The 24,690-nt window shown below is 39.1% G+C and overlaps 1 protein-coding gene across 1 annotated transcript in view; it reads right to left on the bottom strand.

Annotated features, from left to right (window-relative positions):
• The window catches only part of myo3a (myosin IIIA), a 391,513-nt gene that overhangs the window by 158,909 nt on the left and 207,914 nt on the right, over positions 1 to 24,690 (bottom strand). Inside the window, exons 16-21 of the mRNA XM_072254428.1 lie at positions 23,364 to 23,490; positions 17,333 to 17,543; positions 14,843 to 15,002; positions 11,175 to 11,328; positions 10,883 to 10,971; positions 1,650 to 1,779 (exon numbers count right to left, since the gene is read on the bottom strand). Of these exons, the coding sequence (XP_072110529.1) occupies positions 1,650 to 1,779; positions 10,883 to 10,971; positions 11,175 to 11,328; positions 14,843 to 15,002; positions 17,333 to 17,543; positions 23,364 to 23,490 (871 nt within the window). The remainder of the gene's footprint in view (positions 1 to 1,649; positions 1,780 to 10,882; positions 10,972 to 11,174; positions 11,329 to 14,842; positions 15,003 to 17,332; positions 17,544 to 23,363; positions 23,491 to 24,690) is intronic.

The raw sequence follows: 24,690 nt of genomic DNA, 5'->3' as shown, positions 1-24,690 counted from the left end.
AAACAAAGGAACAACACCGTCTATTCTCCAGTCATCTGGGACTTGGTTTGCAGCTACAGAGGAGACAAAGGGCACAAAGTATCAAGACCCAAGCAATCTTCCCCCGTGTCTCCCTCATTATTCGGGGTCAGATTCCTAGGGGCATATGCATCTTAATGGTTTTCATAAGACTCCCAACTCTTCTTCCTTCTTAATATCAACATGCCCTGGAATATCAACATACTCCTTCCTGACCTCACCATCATCTATGTCCTTTTCCTTGATGAATACTGATGCAAAGCTCTCATTTAGCACCTCACCCACTCTCTCTGATTCCAGGCATAAATTGCCTCCTTTGGCCTTGAGTGGATCTATCTTTTCCCTGCTACCTTCTTGATCTTAATATTTATTCAATGTCTGTTTTGTTATGAATGCCCTCCATTTACAGTTTATAAACTAAGTCATTTTAGCTAAGTCTTTTGCTTAAGTTATTTACCAGAGAATGATCTGTTTTAAAGCAAAGCTCAGGTGAAATTGTAATATGATATTTAAGAACCACTTCTTGCAGAAATTGTATTATTTCAGCTATAAACAAGGCAAGATAGTGGCTATATTTCATTAGGAGTTTAATGAGATTTGGCTTGTCACCTAAAACACTCGAAAACTTCTATAGATGTACAGTGGAGAGCATTCAGATTGGCTGCATCACCATCTGGTATGGGGGACAGGAGGAGGTGGGGGTGGGGGGGCGGTTACTGCACAGGATCGAAGTAAGCTTCGGAGAGTTGCAAAATTGGTCGGCTCCATCTTGGATACCAGCCTATTTGGTACCCAAGACATCTTCAAGGAGCGGCGTCCATCATTAAGGACTCTCACCACCCAGGACATTCCCGCTTCTCATTGTTACTGTCAGGAGGGAGGTACAGAAGCCTGAAGCACACTCTCAGAAATTTAGGAGCAGCTTCCTCCCCTGTGCCATCCGATATCTAAATGGACATTGAATCCATGATCACTACCTCACTACTTTTTTTTATTTGTTATTTTAATACTTATTTTAACTATTTAATATACACACCTAATTTTTTATATATATATATATATATATATATATATATATATATATATATATATATATATATACTAACTGTAATTCAGTTTTTTTTCTATATTATCATGTATTGCATTGTTCTGCTGCTGCAAAGTTGACAAACTTTACAACATTTCTGGTGATATTAAACCTGATTCTGATTCTGATTAAGGCACGGAAGCAAATTAGCTATTAGCACAGCAGGTAACACAACTGACCAAATTGCTCTTGGAGCACACAACCTTATAGATAAAAAATGAATGAGATCTGAAATACAAGCACAAGGATACTGCAAATGAACAACAGAACCCATGGTGAAGAAATGCAACATCTTGGCCTGAGTCCTCCTTCACAATGCAGCAAGCAGCTGCTACAAACAGCTAAACAGAATTCAAACCAACTTCAGACAAGTTGTATGAAACAAAATACCAGTTTGCTTTGACACCTTTGATTTGGTTACATGGAACTGAAAAACATAGGAATGTGAAAAATTTAAATATTCCCTGTAATAAACTAATGACTAAGTCCTTCATGTTTAATAGAAAAACAATGTTTTTGGCAATCCTTAATCACAAAGTCTTACCTGATTTTGTAAGTGGGTGTGTTACAACCTCCCTAGTAATTTTATTATCAGATGACTTCAAAAGTAGGACAATATCTGCTGGCAAAGTGTCTCGATTCTTTGCAAGAAAGCCACTGGCATTATAAAGAACCTGTAGTATGAAGGACAAGGTAACAATTAGGTCACTATCACAAGTAAGGACTTCAGTTTGATGGGAAAGGTCCAAGGGGTATTTTAAAAAGGTGATTGAAGAAGTTGGTAGCAATGAACTACTTGGACTCTATTCCTTATATAAATGATGACATTTAAATATAAAGATATCTGACCGATTATAGCTAATAGTATCTCAGACATTGATCCTGCTGCCTCATACTGTATCTCCAATGACCCAAGTTTGGTAATGACTTCGAGTGTGGAGTTTGTACATTTTCCCCATGCAAGCATGCATTTCCATGGTTACATCCATTTCTAACCATATCCCCAAAATATATAGAGCTTAATTTGCTACTACAAATTGTCCTGAGTCCATCTGAGAGATGATATAGGATATAACTATGCCAAGGATAGTGGTAGAAGCAGATACAAAGGTAGCATTTAAGAGGTTTTTGGAGAGGCACATGGGTGTTCAGGAAATTAAGGGATTTTGATCACATAGAGACAAAGGAGATTTAGTTCAGCTCAGACATCTTGGGCCAAAGGGCCTGTTTCTGTGCTGCACTGTTCTATGTTCTATAGACTCAATGGGATAATGATGTTCTTTCATGTTGGAAATGAAAGGAAGGTTTATCACCAAATTATAGATGAAGTAGCATTGGCTGGTTTAAGGAATGGGCATAATATTTCAGAAAGTGAACGGTATATTCCTGTGATTTAGAAGCAGATAGATTATTAATCATTATCATGTTTCAGTACAGCATTGAAAGTTACTTTGCCCTTATCGAGTAAAGTAATAGATTGTTAGGGTATGTTATATTGGGGAACAGAAATGATGGGTACTCTCAGTAGGTTAGGTGGATCTATGAAAAGCGTCATCGAGTCATACAGCATGAAAACAGGCCCTTTGGCCCAACTGGTTTATGCCAATAAAGATTCACATCTAAGCTAATCCCATTTCACTACATTTAGCCGATATCCTTCTAAAAACTTCTTTTTTTATCCATGAACCTGCCTAAATGTCTCATACAGCATATGTTGTTAATGTACCTACCTCAGCCACTTCCTCTGGCAACTCATTCCATATGCTGCCCACTCTCTGAGTAAAAAGTTTTTTCCTCAGGTTCAGTTTAAAACTCTTCTCTCTCACCATAAGTACATGCCCTCTAGTTTTTGGTTCCTCAACCCAGGGAAAAAGACCATGTACTTTTACCCTTTCTACACCTCTCATGATTTTATACACCTCAATTAGTTCATCTCTTGTTCTGCCACACTCCAAGAGAAACAGAAATAACTGAACAACTGGAATACTCAGATTTGTTTCTTTTTCCATGGATGCAGCCTGACCTGTTGAGTCAGCATTTTCAGCATTTTCTGATTTTATTTCAGATTTCCAGCATGAGTAATATTCTGATTTTCATTTATTTTCTAATTGGACTGGATTGTTAATGGCTCGGATTTATTGTTAATAATGAACTGCCCACAATTGCCTCCATGGTTAGTCAGTAGATCTCTTGAGACCCCTTTATGACATGAAGCCAGTTCTATCATCATTGATGAGATCTTACGAAATGGCAAGACCAGTTCAGCATAAATCCAGAGGAAATCTTACCCATCGAATGCAGAAGGAACATTTACAGTGAGTTAAACCACAAACTTGACATTTAGAGACAAATTGATATTATTAAATCTCTTAAACAAAAATTTGATACATGTGTAGAGTAAAACAATTAAAATAAAGGAACAAAAACTAAAGTTTGACAAGAGTTTCTGCAGATGCTGGAAATCTAGATCAACACACACACAAAATGCTGGAGGAACTCAGCAGGTGATGAGGCATCCATGGAAATGAATAAACAGTCAACGTTTCAGGTTGAGACTCTTCTTTAGGACCTGAAATGAAGGGGGATGCCAGAATAAAAAGGTGGGGGGAGGGGAAGGAGGACTAGCTAGAAGGTGATAGGTAAAGTCAGGTGGGTGGGAAAGGTAAAGGGTTGGAGAAAAAGGAATCTGATAGGAGAGGAGAGTGGACTGTAGGAGAAAGGGAAGGAGAAAGGGCAGCAGGGGAGGTGATAGGCTGGTAGTGAAGAGGTAGTAGGCCAGAGAGAGGAGTAGTAGAAGAGGGGAGAGGGAAGGAATTGTTTTTTTATTAGAAGGAGAAATCAATATTCATGCTATCAGGTTGGAGTCTACCCAGACGGAATATGGGGTGTTGCTCCTCCACCCTGAGCGTGGCTTCATCGTGGCATAAGAGGAGCCCATGGACCATCATGTTGGAACAGGAATGGGGATAGGAATTAAAATTGTAGGCTACCAGCACATTTCACTTTCGGCAGTTTCCTGCCTGTGGCCATCAAACTTTACAACTCCACCCTTGGAGGGTCTGACACCCTGAGCCAATAGGCTGGTCCTGGACTTATTTCCTGGCATAATTACATATTACTATTTAATTATTTATGGTTTTATATTGCTATATTTATACTCTATTCTTGGTTGGGGCAACTGTAACGAAAATCAATTTCTCTCGGGATCAATAAAGTATGACTATGACTATGAGTTGGAGCTGAGGTTCTCAATGAAGCGATCCCTCAATTTATGAAGGGTCTTTCCAATGTAGAGGAGGCTGCAGTGGAAGCACCGGATACAATAGACGACCCCAACAGGGTCACAGATGAAGTGTTGTGTCACCTGGAAGGAATGTTGTGGCCCTGGACAGCGGTAATGGGCAGGAGTTGTAGAAATAAACGTGCAGACTATATTCTAAATGGGGAGAAAATCCAAAAATACGGTGAGGCCTCACCTTGGTATTGTGAACAGTTTTGGGCTCCTCACCTAAGAAAAGATGTGCTGGCATTGGAGAGGGTCCAGAGGAGGTTCATTAGGATGATTCTGAGAATGAAGAGGTTATCATACGAGAAATGTTTGATAGCCTTGTGTCTGTACTTAATGGAATTCAGAAGGAGGAGGGGGGGGAACTCTTTGAGACTTTTCAAATATTTAAAGGCCTAGACAGAGGAGATGTGGAAAGGATGTTTCCCATGGTGGGGGAGTCAAGGAGTAGAAGACACAGCCTCAGAATAGAGGGGTGTCCATTTAAAACAGAGATGCGGAGACATTTCTTTAGCCAGAGGGTGGCAGATTTGTGGAATTTGTTGCCACATGCAGCTGTGGAGGCCAGGTCATTTGGAAGAGCATGATAGGTTCTTGATTGGACACAGCATGAAAGGTTATGGGGAGAAGGCTAGGGAGTAGGGTTGAGGAAGGGAATAAAGGATCAGCCATGATTAAATGGCAGAGTAGACTTGATGAGCCAAATGGCCTAATTCTGCTCCTATGTCTTATGGTATTATGGTCTTAATTCACAGTTTTCTTTTTCTCTCTATTATCATGTATTTCATTGTACTGTTGCCCACAAAGTTAACAAATTTCACAATACATGGTGGTGAAATTAAACCTGATTCTGATTCTGATTAAGTGAGTCGATAGGTTGTGGGAACATTTTAGGGATGGGACAAGTGAAGTTGAGTGAAGTTATCACCTCTTGTTCAGGAGCTAATGGTTGAGGGGTAGTAAATGCTCTTGTACCTTCCTGATGGCAGCAGGGAGACAAGAGCATGGCCTGGTTGGTGGGGATTCCTGAAAATGGAAGCTGCTTTCTTCCAACAATGCTCCATGAAGATGTGCTCAATGGTGGGGTGTGATTTACCTGTGATGAACTGGATCATATTGATTACATTTTGCAGGATTTTCTGCTCAAAAGCATTAGTGTTTCCATACCAGGCTGTGATACAGCCAGACAATATACTCTCCACAACACATCTGTAGAAGTTAGTCAAAGTTTTAGATGCCATGCTGAATCTTCGCAAACTCTTAAGGAGGTAAAGATGCTGCTGTGCTATCTTCATAATTGCACTTACAGTGCCTTGAGAAAGTATACAGTCCCCAAACCTTTGTTCACAAAATTGAGAGTTATAACCAGAGATTTTCCAGCAATTTAACCGACAATTTTTATTTGTGAATCACATGCTCCTTTTTTCACACGAGCCCAAAAAGGGAAAATTGTAAAGCAAGAAAAACTAATAATTTAAAAACTGAAGTGTCAGCAGTTCAAGAGTATTCATCCTCCATTGCTCAGTATTTACTTGAATCCCTCACAGAAGTGTTTTTGGATGAGTCTCTATTAGCTTAGCACATAGTGATGGAGCAAGATTTGCCCATTCCTCCTTGCAAAATTGCTCAACTGTGCAAGATTAGTTGGTGAATGGCGGTGGACAGCAGTCTTGAGGTCTTGCCAGAGATGTTCATCTGGGTTAAGGTCAGGACTGGGCCACTCAAGGGCATCAATTTCCTTCATTTGATGCCACTCAAACCACTCTGGCAGAGTGCTTTGGGTCATTCTCTTGCTGAAAGACAAACCTCCTCCCCAGTTTAAACTTACTGGCAGATGCTAGCGGGTTTTTATTCAGGGTCTTTCTGTACTTAGCGACATTCATCTTCCCACCAATCCTGACCAGATTTCCAGACCCTTCTGCCGCAAAGCATCCCCATAGCTGTGATGGGAGTCGTTGATGAGGATGGTTTGGTCCCAAGTGCTGGGGTATCCCAAGCAAGGTTTGTGGCACAGTAGCAAATTGGATCAGAGCATTAAACAGATGCTAGGCGATATCACTGGTAGGCTTAGAACTGAGCACTGATCATATGTTCAGGTGTTCCTTAATTACTTAATTCTTGGCACCCAAGACATGATTATCTATTAATGGGTTCATCCTAAGCCCTTAAAGAGGTCACACCAGCTATCAGTACTCTGGAGGGTTAGAACATTTAAATCTCAGAAGCTGACGTGGTTGGGAGCATCTTGTAACAATCTCATGATGCTACCTTCACCACACTTACAGTAAGGATGGTGTTACCTGGCTGATGTGTAATGTTAGATTTACGCCACGTGTACCACTTAGCGTTGAAGCCAAAAAGTTTCAGTTTAATCTGAACCGACCATAAGACCTTCTTCCACATCCTTACAGTATTTTCTAAGTGGCACTTTACAAAGTCTTTCTGGGCAACGATATGTTTTCCTTGATATAGCCAGGCTTCTTCCTGCCTCTCTTCCATAAATACCCTTTTTGTGCAAAGCCTTAAATATTGTGCAGCCATGAACTTCATCTCCAGTTGCAGCCATTGAATTTTGCAGCTCACTCAGAGTGAATGTGGTGTCACAGTAGCCTCTCTTACAAGTGCTGCTCTTTTCCAGTGAATAAGTTCAGAGGGGCAGCCTGACTTAGGCAATATGGATGTGGTTTCATATTTTTTCTACTTTTCGAGATGGACTGCACTGAGCTCTGAGGTAGGTTCAGTGCCTTTGAGATGACTTTCTACCCTTCCCCACATTTGTGTTTCTCTATTATCATTTTCCTGACTTGTCTTGAATGCTGTTTTGTCTTCATTTTGGTTTGGTCTGTTGAAAGTCTAGCAAACTGTTGGACCTTACAGAGAGAGGGTATTTATTCTTATGAATTCATTGAAAACAGGTGATCCACCAATTTTCTACATCATCTAATTGGGTGAGTTGAGAAAAGTTAGTGTAGCGATTACAAAGGGAAGGAATAGTTTTACAGCCTTGGTTTTTAATTTTCAGTAAATTTTTGACAGGTTTTGGAATTTTTCTTTTGAATTGTCATGACGCACAGTTTTATCGATTAGCTCAAAAAATTCCTACTTCAATATATTTTAAATTTAGAAAATGAGACAGTAAAATGTGAAAATATTTGTGGGGGCTGAATAGTTTTTCATTGCACTGTACGTGCTGGGCCCAGGACAGGTCCTTAGAAATGATAACACCGAGCAATTTAAAGTTATTGACCTCTTCACTTTTCTGATCCCCCAGTGAGGGCTGGTTCATGGACCTCTGGTTTCCTCCTCCTGAAGTCAATAATCAGCTCCTCGGTCTTTCTGATGTTGAGTAAAAGGTTGTTATTGTGGCACCACTCAGCCAGATTTCTATTGCTTGCAGGGACATTTGCCAGAACTTGGTTCCTCACAGCCATTTGGCTTAATTCTCATGAAGGAGAAGCTGTTCCTATGCCGGGCAAAACCTGGCAGACTTCCTTAGTGTAAGTGATTGGAATTGGTGCCCAACACTACAACACACTCTGAGAAACAATTGCCAGTAAGTTCAGGACTTCATCATTTTCACTGGCTGACACAAGGGCCCTGAAGGTGACTGCGGACACGAGAAATTCTTACAGTGGTTCATGGAAATATCAGCACTTTCTATCAAAATATCAACTGCTTAAACATTTGTTCAAGTGATTTCCTTGAGTTATGTGCTCCTGTGGTGTGTGCTGAAACGACGACAGCATCATTTGTATTTCCACCGTGCATGCCCAGAAATCCCAGTTTTTTTTTGTCATAGAGTGTACAACATAGGACATAGAAGAGTAGAGCATGGAAGTAGGCCCTTCAATTGAGCTTGATGCCAATTAAACTTATCCCTTCTGCCTGAACATCATGCATATACTTTCATTCCCTGCATGATCATGTGTCTATCTAATTGCCTTGTAAAAGGCACTGTCATAACTGCTTCCACTACTTTTCTGGCCATGCATTCCAGGTGCCTTTCCATTTCTGTGCAAGAAAAACTTGCCCTATAATTCCCCCTAAATTTTGCTCACTCACTTCAAATCTGTGCTCTCTATTATTCAACATTTCTTCCCTGGGAAACTCATTCTGGCTCTCCACCTTATTTACCCTAGCTGTGTACAGTTTTTGACAGAGAAATGAAAGTGAAAGGCAGTCGTCTTATTGTCACTTTCACGCTTAAAAATCTGGAGCTCATTGATTAACAATACTGGTGTTTGCCCTTGAAACTACTGAAATTAAAGGAATACTTGGGTCTGTTGTCATGTGAGTCACACAAAAGGAAATATTGATGAACAATAGTTCGAGATGATTGACAAGTTGAAATAAATTAGCATTTGCAAGGACATGATATGGAGAAGTTATTGACACTGAAGGGCATTAAACTTCTAGGACAAGGTGGCAAACTTTTTTGAGTGCATGTGCCCAAATTAGTGGTAATCTAAAAAATTCTCTCACATGCTAAGACAATTTTGAACAGAGATTATCATTGATTAATGAATTAGTAACATAATTATGGAGTTTTTAATTGAAAAGGGTTGAGTCCGATTGCTTATTTCTGTGTATTCATTATTTACTATTAAGAAAAATATAACAGAGAGAAATTGAAATGAATTACACATTTTAGAATGCCAGTTCAAAAATTATTAATGTTAAACTTAAAAACTATTGAAACATAACATAATGTCTTTATAGTACTGTTATCGTAACCATTTACTATCCAAATTCTGATATCTGCACCAGGTCTGCAAGGACTTCAAAACATATTCTTCAAAATTACATGTTCTCGCAACCGTCAAGCTGGCATGAGTTGTTTCCTGTGAAAACGTATCACTGGTCTCAGGTTCTAAAAGATCATTGGTGATTTCATTTGCCAGTAAACATATTCATTACGTATATCTTTTATTATTGGTCTATTTTAACGAATTGAGGAGTGGCATGGCATGCCACGAGGCAACTAAATTTTTGTGTATGCCATCTTGGGCACATGTGCTATAAGTTCACCATCACAGCCATAGGGTCTGATGACCTACGTCGTCTGGAGATGTGGCATGCACTGCTGTCACCTTCCGAAAATTCCATCCGTTCTAGAACAGATCCCATAGACTTAAAAGGTAGAATATGCAAACCTAGTACTTACGAAAGGAGGAAAAGAGGCAAAACATTTAATCTGGCTTCTATATGACAGTATCCTTAGGGAAGAGATAACAGGGTAGTTACAATAAAATAATAGGATTGGGAAGAATTATATGAAGCTAATGGAAAAGAAATCATGTTTGACAAATCTGTAAAGGATGCTTTGAGTAGATTGATCTATGAGAAAAGATTAAGCAGGCAGGTGTCAGGAAATGTAAAGGACCACAACCTATGATCTCACATACTCAACGTTTCAGGAAAAGCTTCTTCCCCTCTGCCATCAGGTTTCCAAATGGACAATGAACCAATGAACACCTCCTCAGCCTTTTTTCCTCTATTTTGCACATACTACGCCTGATTCTGATTCTCAAAATCGTCTTCCATAACGGGCTACCAAACAAGAGAAAACAGACGCTTAACACCACAGGTAACAAGGTAACTGAAGGCTCGGAGTAGCTGGGTGGTTCGATGACTGAACAGGAGTGTGGATGAGAGCAGGATTTAAATAGGCTGCAGGTGATGAGTTGGAAATGAATAGCAGGCAATTCCTGTTAGCTGGGTGGAGAATGGGAGGAGCGTTCATGAGCAGGTCTGACGTCAGGGTATACTTACTCATCAGTTTTAAGTGAGAGTTAATGTAATTGAAGCATTCGAAGTTCTAATGCGGCTTGACAGGTAGATGCAGGGATGATGCTTCCTTCACCTGGAGTGTCCAGCACCAAGGTTCATAGACTCAAACTAAGACACTGGTCATTCAATACCAGAATGAAAAGAAATTTGGAATTCTCCACCAAAGTTGGTTATAAGACTTAAGTCTCTCTGAAGCTTTGTCCTAGTGTTTCACCAGCTGGCTTAATGCTTGTTTGGGGGCAATGACAAAACTACTTTGTCTGGGGACATCAAAGATCTCCGGTGTCTCGGTTGGTAACAGGCAACAAAGAAACTGAGTTATTAAAGCATCATTAACTGTTGGGCAAGGAGGTCCAAGAGATTTTCTTCTAACCCTTGACTCAAAGGGGTGGAGTTTACAGTGAGAATAGTTGCACACAAAAGACTTAAGACTAAATATAGCTCCATATGTCAATACACCAGATGGCCAAAAATAGGGCAGCTAAATCTGTAGTCCCAAACCTCTAAACTAAGGTTCCTAGTGATAACAATTGCTGAGATGAAAGGTTAAATTACATTGGTGAAAACAAAGCCATGAACACCCATTAATGGATATTGAACTTTTTTAGAATTTTCATTTGAATTGAATGTACAAGATTGAGCTTTATATTTTCTGCAAGTTAGGACTGTTGTAAGATACATGAATACTGATGAGTGCTCACCTTTCCTGCATAATGATTAATTCCAAAGCTTAAGTCAACCCTCTTTGGTCTCCAGAAGTAACTTGATTTGAGATTGTCTTCAAATTTCCCTGTTGGCAAAATGCAATTTATTACTGATGCTGGCATTCTAAGGCAATTTAGTAATGTAAATATGTTTACAGTCTATAGGGTATGATTGAGATAGTATTGTCAAAACAACCCCAAACCTTGGCAAAAAGGCATAGCCTAACTTAATGGTATATTTTTTTTAACAAAAATCATTGGTCATTAAATCATTATTTCATGAACTTGCCGACAAGTGTTTGGTCAGTGGCTTGGGGAAATCGACTTTCTTCATCTAGCAATGCGAGAAGGCCCATGGGCTTCTGCAGAAACATATCCAGCAGTGGCTGATTGTCTTCATATTCAACTAACCGAGCATCCACCCCTTCATTCAGATATTCATTCTAGGGGAGAATTGAAGAGAAAATAATACATTAATCTGATTCCACTGTGTTCTTGGAAATACTGAGGCAGTATCTGAGGAGAGAAGAGGAGTCAGCAATTTACGGTCATTGACCTGAAACCTTTTGCTACATCTCTAGCAGTCTCAGTTTTTGTCTCGGATTTCCAGCATCTGCCATACTTCAGTTCTATTGTCTTCTTCATTAACTCATATTCCTTATATAATATTGCTAAGCGAATTTGTCTTGTAAATTGTAGAGATTTTAAATTGATTAAGGATGGATTATTTAGAGATGCAAGAGATTGCAGATGTTGCAATGTGGAGCAACAAGCAATCTGTAGGAGGAAGTCAGCAGGTCAAGCAGCATAATAGGAGAAAAGGACCTGGCAATGTTTCAGGTTAAAACCCTGCATCAGGACACAGACCCAAGATGTCAACAATTAACTTCTTCCCACTGATTCTTCAGAAATGGTTTTGATTTTAGTTTGATTGAGAAAAGGTCACAGGAGCAAAGAACTTTGCTGGGTCAGAATTTCTCAGAGAAGAGAGAAATACTAACTTGGGAGCTTGTCCTCCTTTGCTTTTATATACAGTATTTCCGCACCCCCCGCTCCCCCCGACTCCCGGACAAAGACCTGAGAGATAAGCTTCAGTTTTTCATGGTGGAAAATGGGGCTGAAGAACCTGCAGTCCAGGAGAAGTTGGTGAAGTTGGTGCTGTAGTGGAGTACAGTAGCACTTTGATTCTTGGTTGTAGGGTGATTTATTGGTATGACGTAGCAGAAGGGCACTTGGAGAGAAATTAAGAGCCAGTGTGGAAGTGACATGGAGTTGGGTTAGTCGAGATGTTTTCCACAGCTGATTCAGTCTTTATTCCTGGTTGTCAGAGAAAATTATGATCACCAATTAGATAAAGGAAGACACAAACCCCGATATTCGGTTTAATTACTTTATTACGTGATTACACAGAGCCAGTTACGACTCTGCTTAAGTGAGCATAAGCATCGTCTTTTAAACATTAGAATACATGCAATTCAGCAGTTTGCAGAGGTCATGAGCTGCTGTTTAGCCCGTATTGGCAAGGTTCCAAATGCTTCCGTACCTTACACAAAATTAGACATCGGGTACCTAGACACACACACACACACACACACACACACACACACACACACAATCAATTCCCCCATTAATCAAGAAAACAAGGCATTAGTCTTGCAGCCTTGAAGGCCAGTGGTTTCTCTTCCTCTTTAAACACAACTTTTGTTCATTATCAGTTTATTATTTCTAGGAGGACCTTTTATTAATTAGACAGACCCTATCTGCTTCCTATCCTGCTATTCTCATGAGTTTGTTGATCCTTAATTCTCTGGCTTAATTTTCTTCCACAATGGTGCTGATTGTATAAGGTTTGTATATTCTTCCTGTGAATTAGCGAGTTTCTTCAGGTGACCTTGTTTTCTAAGAGGTGCAGGTTGATGGGTTTACTGGTTAATGCAAATTTCCTCTGGTGTACAGGTGAATAGTAGAATTGTTAGATGATTGATGCAGGCCTCTATCTATTGTGGATAGTGATAGAGCAAGCTACTGGTGGTTGTGGTAGGGGAAGACGATCATATCAAAGGGGAAGTCAGTGATTGCGGTGGATGGGATCTGATTATAGGGGGAGGATGCTCATGGACAAAGAAGCAATTGTTGTTTAAGGAGAAGCAGTCCTTCTCATGCTCTGTTGGGCAGTCCCCTTACCTCATCCTTGCCTTTATCCCTGGCTTCTTTCAGTTGCCAGGTTTTAGTTAGTTAGCCTCACCTATGAATATAAATTAAAATCTGAGGCAAACAGCTTCATTATATAAGGAAGTCTGTTCTCAGAAGTGCATTGGGTGCCTGCCCTCTTATTCCAGCTCTTTTAACATTGTCCTGTCAGGTTTAAGGCAGGTTGCAGTTGGGGTGAAGCTTTTTAATACATAAACAATGCACCTAAACCTCTCTGCAATGTGTGACTTTATTGTAGCTAGCAAATGTGGCAACTTTGCCTATTAACAATGTTCCCTAATTGTTTAGTGTAACTGTAGACCAATGAATACAACCAAAGCAAATGCTTTCATGGCCCTTTAATGAATCGATAGTTCATAGCATCAGGCTGATGGAGTAACTTTTGCAACATCAGTGGGCTTTTTAGCACTTCCAGAGACAGCTAGACCTTGTAACACAGATAACTTCAATCAAATGCATTAATACCACAAAAAATGGCCTTTATATCATCCGTATTCTGTCTGTAATAAACAGACAACTGTGGCTCCTTAAACAGCCAGTTAATGTTTCTAATCCTATCTGTGAAGGTGAGCATCCGATGGAGAGCACGATTACTGCTCCACTTTCCATTAGCCCCTTTATTATTTTCTAAACTGCATCCTTCACATCTGATTTTTTTGCTGGCTGAGGCAAGGCTCCGTAATGACAGTGTGTATTAAGTCAGCCTGTCTGAATCAGAGTTGAGCACCTTTCTGTGCGTTAGATGTGTAAGTCATTTAAACAGTTCACTTCATGGTCGTCTTCCCACTAATGACAACTTGAACTAGCCCTGATAGAAAATGGTTCTCATACTTGTGCTTTCATTCCCCTTTATTCACAGTGAATACCTTTGATTCAAATTACATTGTGTAAAATGTACATAATGGAGCTTTCCTTCTCAACATCTTAATCAAAAGAAATTTTCCTGTAAGGTTGGCTGATGTTAATGAGATGTGACCAACTGGCATATTGATGTTAATGGAATTTTCCTGTTGTATGAATCGATGCTGATGTCATTTCACCCTTAGGTACATTGCTACTAATTGGATTTGCCTAAAAGCCATGTTGATTCAAATTGTATTTGCCCAACAGCTTCATCAACATTAATGGTACTTGCCCAGAAGGCACGTTGATGCTAATGAAGTTTTCTCAGTGGACACATTGATGCAAATGTGATTTACATGCTAGATACATTGCTGCTGTTGGGTTATAGCCAAAAGACACAATCCCACCAGTGGATTATCCCATTGGATATGTTGGTGCTAATGGGCTTTTCCTACTACTACCGCAGAAACTATGGAGATTTTCCACTGAGACACATTAATACAAGATTCCCTTACTGCAAGAACGTTTTCATATTCATTCAAGTAAATTAGTTGCCATTGACAAAACCAACATTTATTGACCACGAACTGCGTGGTTTGCCTCCTAGGCCAATTTAGATGACAGTGATAAACTAACTAACTTTCAGCAGGCCTGGGATCAGATTGGGTTATGCTAGCAAATTTTCCTTCTCTGTTAACAAATTTCACAACATATGCTGGTGATATTTAATCTGATTCTGATTCTGATGTACAGTTCATTGATATATTGGGTGATTTTTTTTTTCAACAATCCCATAACATAATATCTATAAACAAGATTACTATTAATTCTAATTACTGCATCTTTAAAATGATCTCAGATCCTTTGACAAGCAGAACTTATTGCAGAATAAATTGACGATACCTGTTCCCAGGCAAAGATGTGTTGATTGAAGTAGAACTGAATCTGTTCATTGGCAATATTAATGCATAATTGTTCAAAGGAATTTCTCTTAAAGTTCTCAAAGCCAAATATATCAAGAATTCCAATGTCTGTTCCTTTGTCAACATTATTATCAGCATCACTGTAATATAAATTAATTAGTGATAAATTAGTTGTCTTGAATGGGCATACAAGTCAGTAAAGTGAACAAAAGATAGCGGTTTTTTTGTGAGTTCCATGTGGGTGGTGAGAGTGGGATGGGGTTTTACACTCACAGTCCTAAATTAGCTATTCTCGTGACACCAGTTAACTGCATACCAGAAAGAAGCAGCCACAGAAGTTCTGGCAACATGAGGCTTAATGAATAAGGTAAACGGCAAGGAACACATGCAAAATGCTGGAGGTGATATCTATATTGTGACAGGGTTGGGGAGAAGAAAAGCAGAAAATTGGATCATATCTTGGTAAATGGAACTCAGTAACATTTTCAGATTTGCCATCTTTGATGGATTCAGCTCTCACTTAAACAAGCTGCAGAATGTTTTTATCTAAGGCGATCACTTCTGTTTGCAAAGGTGCACAAAGCTGTTTTTGAATTTGATATTATATTGATGAAGTTTACTGAACACATTGTCAAGTATCTATATATGTAGGCTTGCTTCCTCTGTGATAGTTGCGTTAGAATAGCATTCTGCTTCCAGGTGATGCAGTCGTGCAGCATTATTTATCAAAGTCACTTGGAACATTTCTGGGAATGGTCTTATCCCAAATATTTCTGTTTGCTTTTTAGTTAGGCAACTACATATAAGTTCAATTAGATTAGCATAACATTGTGGGCTGAACGACCAGTTACTATGCTATAGCGGTCTATGTTCTGTGTTATATTAGCCTGAGACAAGAGTACAGCCTCTGTGGGTGTTAATTGTAAAAGAGTATTGGTTTTCTTTGCCTTAGCTGGCCATGGTTGTGAGATAGTTGTATTGGTTTTCTTTGCCTAAGCTGGCCATGGTTGTGAGGTAGGTCTAATTTAATCAAGATCTGTTATCTTGGGGTACAGTCTTTGCAGAAGTTCCATACAAATATAAGTTCTCCGAAACCATACTAGAATCTAAGGATTCATAAAAGATCACTGATAATGCCTCCACAATCTCTTCAGCTACCAAGAGATGAAGATCATCTGGTTCAGTGACTTATCCACTTTCAGATCTTTCAGCTTGCCAAGCATTTTGTTCTTAGTTATAGCAATTACACACACTTCTGCCATTTGACACTCAAAGTTCTGGCATACTGTTAGTGTTTTCCACAGTGAAGACTGAGGCAAAATACTTATTACGTTCATCTGCAACTTCTTTGTTCCTTCATTAATACCTCTCCAGCATTATTTTCCAGCACTCCGATATCCGTTCTCGCTTCTCCTTCACTCTTTATATATATGAAAAAACCTTTTGTATTATCTTTTATTTTATTGGTTTACGTACCTTCATAATTCATCTTTTCTCTCCTTATTGCACTGTTAGTTGCCTTCTACTGACTTTTAAAAGCTTCCAAATCCTCTAACTTCCCACTAATTTTTGCTCCAATATGTGCCCTTTCTTTTGCTTTTATGCTGTCTTTGACTTATGTTGTCAGCCACGGTTGCCTCATTCTCCATTTAGAATACTTCCTCTTTGAGATGTTTTTATCCTGTTACTTCCGAGTTGCTCCCAAAAATTCCAGCCATTGCATTTCTGCCATCATCTGTGCTAGTGACCCCTTCCAATCAACTTTGGCCAATTCCTCTTTCATACCTCTGTAATTCCCTTTACTCCCCTGTAATCCTAAAACATCTAATTTAGCTTCACCCTCTCAAACTGCAGCGCGAATTCTATCATCTTTTAATCGTTCTCTCCTAACAGTTCCTTTACCTTGAGTTCCCTAATCTAGTAATCAACAAAAGTTGCCATTTAATTCATACAAATATAACTTAAAATATGATACTTTTCTGGATTTTCAGCCTTCAACATTCTTTGAAGTAATATTCCCAAATATGCATGTCACATATCTCCTGATACTAAAACATAGACTCGAATTTAAATGTTTTCAGTTTCTACAATTATTTTAAATCCATAATTTAATCTGGTGTAAAATTTTGTTTGCAGCCAAAATCTATTGGATTGTGTTATCTTCATTTTTGTAATAAACACACCTAAATGTTTATAGTTTTATATTGGATGTATAATTGTGTTTCTGCCTAATATGGTTTATAAAATGTGTGTGTCCCTCAGGAAAAACTTGTAAACAGTAGGCAAGACTTACTAAATATATTTTCTTTCTTGGATTGAAAGAAAAATTAACCTAAACATGCAAGCATGACGATCAAGCTGCAGAAATGCACGTCTAGGTTGCTTCCTAGAAAGGGATATTATTACTGATCGATTCCCCACTTATCGCTAGTCAGTTAAATAGAGCAAAAATGATTGATGATGTTATTACCTCAGAAATGTCTCTGGCTTTAGTAAGGCATTGATGCGGTTGACTATCCAACTGAAGAGACGGCCATACAAAGCCTTGGCTGTAGCATCTCTGACATCAGTTGCCTTCTCGACTGTATTGGGACGCACAATTGTTTCTCCTCGAGTCACTACACAGTGAGAGGTGAGAGCTTCCTGTAGCTCATCTGTTTGGATACTCAGCAATGAAGCAGCTGAAAATGAAAGGAAATACACCAAATAAAACTTCCGGTAATGCAATAAAATCAAAGTTTCTTGATCTGAAATAATCTCCTCCTTCCCCTTATTTCCACTGGTGATCAATAAGTTTTGTTTCAAATTGGATAAAAAAAAACAGCAATGCAGTCAAATAGTCCATTTGTTCTGACTTTCATTTCACATCATTGCTCATGCACCTTGACAGGTAGATATTGCTGCAGTGAAATATTATATTTTCCCATAACTTCAATTACAAATGCATGTTGCTGTTGCATTTATTCCTGAAGTATTTCTTTTTGTAACAAATACTACAGAATCTGTGATGAATATTTTCTTCCCTTTGGCTTTCTCTAGTTAGTGGTGGATATTATCGAAGATACAGCCTACTTATTTCACATGCAAAAATTAATAGTTGTGATGGAACTATCTGCATAAGTCAATTGCTGGGAACAAACTCCACTATATGCTTATATAAGCATATATTTAATCGAGATGTTTTCACTCAAAAGTTAGACATTCATAAGTAGCTAATGTAAAAGGAAACCAAAGGTCTTCATAGGCACATTAAAAAACTTGATAGAGATGTCAATCAGCTGATTTCCTTTCTGGAGGTGGACCACAAGTCTGAGCTTCTAAATGTGTACTTTGTGGTGCTGTTACCAAGAAAGAGGACATTTGACACGACCATGATAAATAAGCAGATTGATGGAATAAAGGTAGTCATCGAGTCATAAGGAATGAGGAACAATGAACAAGTCCTATGAAGAATAGAAATATTTAAAGGCTGATACCACCTGGTGCAAATTTGCCAAAGTGTAAATTATGTAAAATATGCTACTCTTAGAAATTGATGCAATGTCAAGCTACAGGATGATTCCAAACATTACATCCCTTTCCAAAGTGAATGGGGAAGTATAAACTCATCAGTTACCGATCATGTTTATCATCTTTTGGTGGAAAATCTTTAAGATATACGCCAAATAAAACAGTCATTTCATTGTTAGGGGTTCAGGAGTTATAGAATCATATAAATATACCATGCTTTAATTCAAATGAGAATCAGTCTATAGTTCTTAATGTAAATTGCAAGCCACAACCATTTTGGAGTTAAAAGGACAGCCTCATAGATCCAAATGGCATGGAAACAAGCCCACTTACTCCATGTCAACTGTATGGCCTTGTGTGTAGCCCCATCTGTCAATGTTTGGCCTCTATCCATCTAAATCTCTACTGTCAATGTAATTATATAGATTGCTTTTAAATTTTGTTAGAGTGCCTGCCTCAACTACTATTTCTGGCAGCTCATTCCAAATAAGCACCACTTTTTGTATAAAGAAGCTGCCCCCGATGTCCCTTTTAAATCTGTTGCCAGTGACCTGAAACCCACTCCCCCTCTGGGAAAAAGACTGCAAGCTTTGATCCTGTCGATGCCCCTTATGATCTTATATACCTTCCCTACACTCCAGGGAATAAAGCCCCAGTCTATGTAACCCCTCCTTGTAAATTCGGTCCACAATTGCAGGAAACACACTGGTATATCTTTTCTGCACACTTTCTAGTTTAGTACATCTTTCCTATAACAGAGTGATCAAAACTATGCAAATACTCCAAGTGTGGCTGCACATTGTCTTATATAACTGTAACCTAACTCAGTGCCCTAACTAATGAAGGCAGTGTGTTAAGTACCTTCTTCACCACCCTATACACCTGGGACAACACTTTTAAAGAAGTATGCCCTTGCCCTCTTAGGTCTCTCTACTCCATAGCACACGCAAGGCCCTAGCATTCACTGTACAAGTTCTACATATTTTCTTCTCCCAAAATGCAATACCAAGCATTTATCTGGATTGAAAGCCCTTTGCAAATCCTCAGCCCATATACCTAGTTAATTAATAACTCCTTGTAATTTTTCAAAACATTCTACACTATCTCTATAGGATATTGAAATGTCTGTATAGACTGGACATGGAGGGAATGTTTCCAATAGTGGAGGAGTCTATGACCAGGGGCTTAACCACAGAATACAGGGATGCCCCTTTAGAAAGGAAATGGGGAGGAATTTCTTTAGCCAGAGGGTATGAATCTGTGGAATTCATTGCCTCAGATGGCTGTAGAGGCCAAGTCATTGTGTATATTTAAAGTAGGGGTTGATAGGATCTTGATTAGTAAGGGTGTCAGAGATTATGGGGAGAAAGCAGGAGGATCGGGTTGCCATGGCTGAACAGCAGAACAGACTCGATGGGCTGAATGGCCGGATCCTGCTCCTATATCTTATGGTCTACTATGTACAACACCACCTATTTTAGTATCACCTGCAAACTTACTGACCTTTCACATTTAAATTGTTTATAGAAGTTACAGACAAGACAGGTCCCATCACCAACCCCTGTGGCCATATACAGGACGCAGAATAACAGTCTGAGAAATTATCCTTGACCATCACTCTCTGCATCCTATCACTGAGCCAATTATGAATCAAATCTCCTATCTTCTTCTGGTTCCACTGTGGTCTAAACTTCCTGACTAACCTGCCATGATGAACCTTGAAAGATACTTTTTTGAAGTCCATTCAAAGATCTTGCTAAAGTTTTGCAAGCAAACAGTATTATCCACAGAACACAGGCCTCTGACGCACAGCAGGGACCTGCTGAAATGGCTTGCAAAATGCAGTGACCCTGGGACATTCTTGTGTGCATCAGGCAAACATAAGAGAATAAAGGCATGTTAATTGGTCTACATCAAACCAGGCAACCATGGCACCATTTTGCAAGGAAGCTTGCAGACCAATCTGATACTGAAACATAACACATCAAATGCAGTCATAGGTTTATTTGATCTATCAGCAGCTAAGATATTTGTGTACTCAGAGTCACTCCTCACAACTTTAGTTTCAGGGACCTGGAATTTCTGTCCTCAGAAGCTTTCAGATCATCCTTGTGAACTAGTTTGTCCCAGGAAAGGTATATGAACATTTGGAAGTTACTCCCATTGTAGCTTTATCAGACTCAATGTTGAAATGTAGCTATTGAAATTGTATCAAATTACCTGCTGTTACTGTGCTCAAGAATATAAAAAAATTGATATACACTGTGTTTGGGAGACTCTACTGAGAGGGTCTCCAGGAGACTGCCTGCTTGTTGTGATGAATATAGACATGATGAGTTGATATCAACTTGCTTCAGTGTCTCTCTAGTGACTCAGTTCACAGTCACAACGTTCACACTTATTAACTAATTAAAGATAGCCAGCGTGATTTGATAAATTTGACATTAACATTGTAACTAAGAGGGTTGGTAGGGGCCATGCAATTTGTGTTGTGTTAATGGACTTAAATAGTATTTGATGAAGTACAACGTATTGCATTTGTTACCAGAAACAAACCCAATCAGATAAGAGAGGCAGGAGCAGTATGGATATAAAATTGGCTAAGGTTTTGAAAAGTGTTGACTAGAAAGTTATTCCCATCTGATAGTGATATATGCATACGTGAAATTTGCTTCCATTAACTTTAATAGAACTGAAATTGAGAAGCAGAACACAATATGTCACACTTCTGTAGAGTGCCAAAAATGAAAAGTTTTCTCAGGAATGCCTGACTCTGGACCAAAGAGAGGTAGCTGGTTGGATCAAAGAAATTAATATGGACAACTAATATTCATAAAAAGAGCCATGGCTTGTAAAAAGAAATATGGCGTGATAAATCAAAGTAAATTCTGGATGAGCTCGAGCTGAAGTATTATATTCAGACCAGACATACTGAAACTTAGCATATTTCACTCTAGGAAATATGCAGTGTGAAGACAGAAATATAGATATTATTTCAGCATTTGCATTGCTTTACTTTTAATTAAAGTGAAACTATTTTTCTAATAGTTGAGAAACTGATAACCAGAGGGAATCGTCTTATGGTGCTAGCAAAATAATCAAAGGTGATGTCAAAGAACAACTTTTTCAGAAAAAGTGATCAGGATTCACAATATTTTAGCTGATGGGTAGGTGAATTCAATAGTAGTTTGATAATTGCCTTTAGAAAAGAAATTGCAGTAATAATAGGAAAGAAGAGTAAGAGTAAGAGGAGTACAAGGGAGTAACAGCCTAGTGGTGACATCCTACTGTGATTACTGTTCTGAATTTTGATGATTTGATAAATTTCTGAATTTATTTTTCTGACTAGTATTGGAATATGAGGTCAGAACAAGTATCAGGGATGTAGAAAACCCTGACAACTGTACAAACTCATCCTTTTAGTGGGTCTAGTCCATCAGAGCATCCAAAGGCAAATGTAGTGAGCAATGCTCCTAATGGGGAGTTCTGCTCAACTTGAGCACTGAGGGATCGAGTATGGAGATTCAGCTAACACTGTTAATGATTTTATGTTGGGAGAATTACAAATTAAACAATGTCAAACATGATTTAGGAAGAGATTTTTTGAGGTATGAGATAAAACATTTTGGGCACAGAATTCTTTCAGATGAAATATGCAATTCTAATTCTTAGCAGAGAGTGTTAATATTGGATACTCTGACCTCAACCTCTGATCCAGTACAAATCAATCACCAGGCATTTATAAATTTATGATCCCTTTATACTGGGACAAAACTGTTTCCCTCGTGTCCCTTATCATTGAACAAGGTTATGCATTCTGATTCGGTGATCTGGAAAAATAGATGGATCTGAGACTAAAGATTCACAGGTAATTAAATGCAGTGCTGGACTACTGGTTGGACTTATGAACACAATAAAGCAAAAATTTGAAGAATGGGGTAGCGTGGATAGGACAATGATAAATAGAACCAGACAGTTTTCGGAAATTAAGGGTATAGTGAAAGGGGTCAATGATTCAAAATTAAATCTAAGAAGATGGGAGAGCCGTGAGATAAAGATGAATACAAAGATAATAAAAAAGATTAGCTTTAGTTGTCCTGTGCACATTGAAACAAACAGTGAAATGCATCGTTTGCATCAAATCAAATCAGCAAGGATTTTTCTGGGCAGCCATGCCTGCAGCACCAACATTGCATGCCCACAACTCACTAACCCTAACCCATATGTCTTTGGAAGGTGAAAGGAAACTGAAACACCTGAAGGGAAACCAGTCTTGTGGTCATGGGGAGAATGTGCAAACTCCTTTGCAGAAATCGGTGGGAATCGAATTCCAATCTAACAGCTGATGTGCTGTAAAGCATTCGCTAACTGAGAGGCTGTGGAGATCTGAACTCTCTCCATAAAGAACGCGGTGAAGGCTTTAGGGTGCACGTGGTTGAGACATGATCTATACTAACTGGGCTGCAGAGAAGTTAAGTTAAACAAAACCCTCCAAGATTCAAGGCCCTTAAATCACTCCAGCAATATTCAGAATTTATTGCAGAATAGCAATATGCTTAAAATAGAATCGTAATCAGAATCAGAGTCAGAATCTGTTTATCGTCATTGACATACTGTATGGCATGAAAGCAGCAAAGAAATAACAAGTTATAATAAAAAGTAAACAAATAACAAGTACAAAAGAAGAATAGCGAAGTAACGTTCATGGATATTCTTGTTGAAGTAGATACGGTAAAAATGCAGGAAGAAGCCTATAAAGAACTCAACTTTGAATTGTCTGCTGATTTTAGTTTCCTGAAAATGGATAAGTCACAATAAAAGGCATTAACCTGCTCATACTCTGATTGCTGCCCTCATTGTGTTTGCCCCCAACCCCTGCTCTCTCAGGTTGATGTTCCACTTTATGAATATAGCCTTGTAGAATTTACTCTGTCCGAACAAAATACATGAACAGGTAATTGTAGAGAGGTGAGTTGTTACCAATCACTTACCATTTTCCAGAATTGCAAAGTTAACAACATTGCTTTTGTCAGTCTGGTGCTCTGTCACGACAGAGGTAAACTCGATGTTACCAATATTCAAGATAGCTGCCAAAATACTGTGTATGTTCCCCAGTTCCTGAAGGGAAATGATTATAGACTTTAAGTGAACACATTAGATTTTTGAAATATTGTTCAAACATTAATAAATAAGAAATAAGAAATTAAAAAATGAGCAAACTGAAGGATATGCTGAATCACTATTTGTTGTTTTACTTAGTTCTTAAAAAGCAAATTGGTGAACTGGTTTACTATTGTCACTTGCACTAAGGTGCAGTGAAATTCTGATTGCATGCCATCTATACAGATCATTTCACTACAGTGGTTCATTGAGGTAGTACAAGGAAAAACACTTACAGAATGCAGAATAAGTGATTATATTAGTGGTGATCAGAGACAGTCTAGTGGAGGTAGATATAAAGTGCAAGACTATAATGAGGTGGATTGTGAGGTGAAGAGTCCATATTATTATACTAGGGGAATTTTCAATAGTCTCATAGCAGCAGGATAGAAGCTGTGCTTGAGCCTGGGTGTATGTGCTTTTATATCTTCTGCTTAATGGAAGGGGGGAGAAGAGAGAATGTCTGGTGTGGAGTGGTCACCAATCATATTGGCTGCTTTACCAAGGCAGTGAGAAGTGTAGACAGAGTCCATGGAGCGGATACCAGTTTCCATGATGTGCGGTGTGTGTCCACAATTTTCAACAGTTAGTTGTGGTCATGGACAAAGCAGTTGCCATACCAAACTGTGATGCATCCAGGTCAATGGTGCATAGATAAAGGAGGCATACATGAAGTAGAGATGGTGAGTTTCTTTGGTCATGGTATCTGCATAGTTGGACAGGACTGGCTATTTGTCATGTTCACTTCTAGGATGTGGCCAAGTGGTTAAGGCATTGGACTAGCGACCTGAAGGTCGTGAGTTCGAGCCCCAGCCGAGGCAACATATGTTGTGTCCTTGAGGAAGGCACTTAGTCACACATTGCTCTGCGATGACACCGGTGCCAAGCTGTATGGGTCCTAATGCCCTTCCCTCGGACAACATTGGTGTCGTGGAGAGGGGAGACTTGCAGCATGGGCAACTGCTGGTCTTCCGTACAACCTTGCCCAGGCCTGCGCCCTGGAGAGTGAAGACTTTCCAGGCGCAGATCCATGGTCTCGCAAGACTAATGGATGCCTTTGACTTCCAGGAACTTAAAGCTCTGAACCCTTTTGATCTTGGAAACATCAATCTAAAAGAGAGCACAAGAGTCACTCCTCATCCTGAAATGAATGAGTGC

This window comes from Mobula birostris, chromosome 3 (assembly GCF_030028105.1).
Source record: "Mobula birostris isolate sMobBir1 chromosome 3, sMobBir1.hap1, whole genome shotgun sequence".
In the NCBI taxonomy this organism is placed as follows: Eukaryota; Metazoa; Chordata; class Chondrichthyes; order Myliobatiformes; family Myliobatidae; genus Mobula; species Mobula birostris.
This window is presented reverse-complemented; position numbering and strand designations above follow the sequence as displayed.